The 3,712-nt window shown below is 50.1% G+C and overlaps 1 protein-coding gene across 1 annotated transcript; it reads left to right on the forward strand.

The window, feature by feature from the left end:
• Nucleotides 1-361: 361 nt before the first annotated feature.
• On the forward strand, nt 362-3,520 carry LOC121852337 (IgGFc-binding protein-like; the record flags this gene model as incomplete). The annotated part of the gene is made up of 4 exons (XM_042346432.1): nt 362-561; nt 1,232-1,609; nt 2,334-2,629; nt 3,245-3,520. Coding segments are annotated over 4 exons (884 nt in total), but the record flags the coding sequence as incomplete, so codon positions are not given.
• Between the last annotated feature and the right edge of the window lie 192 nt (nt 3,521-3,712).

Genomic DNA, 3,712 nt, shown 5'->3' on the forward strand with positions numbered 1-3,712 from the left:
ATCTCCCCATCTCTCCGACCTGCTTACCGCCCTACCCACTACCCCCTGCATGTCCCTTGTGTCCTCCGTTCCACCATCGTTGGCTGTGGTTTCAGCCGCTATGCCCCAAAACTCTGCCTTGTCCCTCCCTCCCTCCCTTCCCCATCTTCAGGTTGTGCCCGAAGACCGTCCATTTCGACTATGCCTACTGTCACCTCCCCCTCCCGCCGGCTCGGCCTTGTGTTCTGCCACTGTCGAGCGCTCTGGGACTCTACCGTGCATGAGGGGCGCGGTGTAAATTGTTGTTGTTGTGAAAGCCGCTTGTATCAGCTGTAAGGATTATTATCACTGCAATAACACATAATTCATTTTGTCCCCACAGCTCTCGCTTGTCCTGCGAACAGCCATTACAAGGTGTGTGCTGACACCTGTGGGTCTAACTGTGCAGGGCTCCTCGCTCCAGTGACCTGTAAGTTCAAGTGCACCGAGGGCTGTCAATGCGACTCTGGCTTCGTCTTCAGTGGTGAACAGTGCATTCCTATAGCTAAGTGCGGCTGCACATTCGAGGGCAGATACATCCAGGTAAATGCTCTGGGACGCTACCCTTCGTGAGGGGCGCTGTATAAATGCAAGTTGTTATTGTTGTAAACAGCTCAGCTATCTGTGGCAGGGTGAATGAAGCAGGTGAGCATCTATTTGAAGCATCGTGGAGCCCTGTCGGTTAGTGATTAGAACGCTCAATTCGCAAGGAAGCGAGAGGACCTGGGTTTGATTCCCGGGTGGGTCAGGGCGCAATGCTGGGCAAGCTTCCTTACCCACACGCGCACACGCCTCTGTTTACCAGCAGTAGGTAGGAACTCGCCTGTTAGTCGAATGGCGCATCGCATTTCCGGGGGTGATAATCCCCTCAAAATAAAAAAATTACACGGGGTGACCAAAATTCGTGATACCATTACAGTGTCTAACAAGTCCTAAAGAAATGATGATATTTTTGTGTGTTTTTAGATAATAGGGCACTTATCACGACTTTTTAGTCACCTGGTAATATAATAATAAAGGGGTCATTCCATCCTGTACATCACTGTGCGCAATTGGCTGCTGCGTTTGGCCCACAAAACACACAGTCACTACGCTTTGCAACGTATGCTGTGAAGCGGTTCGAGACGTCTTGAAGATGTGATAAGGCACTGTATCAAATGCAAGGATTCTTATTCATATTGAGTTGAGTCACGGATGTTGTTTTTACCCCCAGCTAGGGGAGACGGTGCTGACAGACGACTGTAAGGCAAAGTGTAGTTGCCAGGCCTCTGGGGTGGTGCATTGTCAGTCTGTGAGCTGCTCTACCAACGAAATCTGTGAGGTCAGGGATGGTGTGCGAAATTGCTTCAAGGATGGCACGTGCTCAATCAAGCAGGGGAAGCGCTTCACCACCTTCGACGGTTTATCCGGCGATGTACGATTGCCGGGCGTCTATGAGATAGCTTCGCTGTGTAACACGAGCTCCTCTGCCTGGTTCCGGGTGGTGGCGGATTTCCGAGTGTGCGACAGAAACGGGAACCCTGGTATCGCCACAACCTACATGTTCTTTCAAGATACCTTCATCGCAATTAATGCAAAAAAGCAGATCTGGGTAAGGCTCACAGCTAACAGTTGACAGTCCAAACAATTCCTTTGCAGCTTTGTGGTAAACTGTTTAAAAAGACAGATGTGTCCAATTGGCGGCAGTGTTTCGCCCACAAAACCACCAGTCACTTCACTTTACAGTGTACCCTGTGAAGTACTTTGAGATGTCTTGACGACGCGATAAGGCGCTGTATCAAATGCAAGGATGTACTCGCCTCGGGGTACAACGTAGATTCACTAGGTTGGTTCCTGGGATGAGGGGAATGAGTTATGAGGATAGGTTGAGCAATTTAGGCCTATATTCTCTAGAATATAGAAGAATGAGAGATGATCTTATAGAAACCTATAAGATTATTAAGGGGCGCGACAGAATAGGTAGTGGGAGATTTTTTCCCCCTGGTTGGAGAAGCTATAACCAGCGGTCACGGTGTTAAAATTAGGGGTAAGCCCTTTCGCGCTGAGTTGAGGAAGGAACTTCTTCACTCAGAGGGTAGTGAATTTATGGAATTCTCTACCCCCAAAGGTGCTCAGTCCTTGAACATATTCAAGACTGAGATTGATCGATTTCTTGTGGATAAAGGGATATGGGGATAAGGCGGGCGGGTGGAGTTAGAATAGATCAGCCATGATCTTATTGAATGGCGGGGCAGGGCTCGAGGGGCCGAATGGCCTACTCCTGCTCCTAGTTCTTATGTCCTTATGTCGGTAAATCTCCTTTGCTCTCTCGCCAGGTAAACGGACGTCCCTTGAAACGGAGTCAACTCCCATACAGCGCCAGCTCTACCGTGACCTTAAGGGTCAAGGCCAGTTATGTGGTTGCAGAACACTCTTCGAAGATCATGGTGTGGTTTGACGGGTCCCAGGAGCTGACGGTGACCTTAGTGGATGAGTACGCCGGTCGTCTGTGTGGCCCCTGCGGGAACTTCAACGGTAATTTGGATGACGAGCTGGTGCTCCCTGGCGGCGAGGCTGCCGGCAACGTTGTGCAGCTTGTCACACGGTGGCTGGCTGAAGATTTCTCAGTCTGGTGAGTTTTCATTCGCAATCGTGGGGTGGGGTTCGTTTCCCCAAGTGTAGCCACAACAAAATCTGTTCAGTCTCGTCCTGTCGCTCAGCAAACGAAAGGGCCTGGGGTTCGATTTCCAGCGGGACCGGCAATTTTCCTCACCCCCACGCGCGGACACCCTCGCGCACCTCTCTGCGTACCTCGCAGTGAGTAAGAACCCGCTTGTTTTGAGTCGATCGGCGGATCGCTTTTCCGGGGCTTTTCCAACCCCTCGAAAAAACAGGAAGAAGAATTTGGCCCCTCTCAATCCACGACCGTTTGCGGGACAGTTTTCGCCCGCAAACAGACGGCCGTGAGGTCAGCTCACTTGACAGGCGTGTTCCGCGAAGCGCTTTGAGGCGTCTGGAAGACGCGAAAAGCGCCGCATCAAATGCAAGGATTGTTATCATTATAAATCATCATTATTAATTCATTGACTGCCACCTTTTTTGCCCATAAAATACAGTCACTACCCTTTACGGTATATCCTGTGAGAGGCGCTCTGAGATATCTCAATGACGTGATGAGGAGCTGTATCAAACGCCCGGATTATTATTTAAACGCAACTGCCTTTTTTTTTCTTTCTTACCTTCTCAGCACCGACTGAAAGACATCGATGGGAACGTCCGACAGCCAGAAGCCAAATCCAAGATCGTCGCGAACCAACGCAACTTCTCTCTTCCGCAGAATCAATCGTTTACTTACTTTCCTTCATCCCTTCCTCCATTCCTCCCATGTCACCGCGATGGTCAAACGCAACCAAGGTTACGGGACGCTTTTTGTTTTTTTTTTTGCGCGCGCGTGTGTGTGTGTGTGTGACGCGTAAAAAAAAAAAAGCTAATAAAATTTCCATCCTTTACGGCGCTTAATAAACGCGGCTGTTGACCTCTTTTTCTTTCAAGACTGCGAGCTCGCGCCTCCTTCTCTCGCGCGCGCGCGCGCACAGGCGCACACACACAGTCACTCACGCACACACAGTCACACATACACAGTCTCACACACACACACAGTCACACATACACAGTCACACACACACACACACAGTCACACACAGTCACACATAAC

This window comes from Callorhinchus milii, unplaced genomic scaffold (assembly GCF_018977255.1).
Source record: "Callorhinchus milii isolate IMCB2004 unplaced genomic scaffold, IMCB_Cmil_1.0 Scaffold767, whole genome shotgun sequence".
NCBI classification, from domain to species: Eukaryota; Metazoa; Chordata; class Chondrichthyes; order Chimaeriformes; family Callorhinchidae; genus Callorhinchus; species Callorhinchus milii.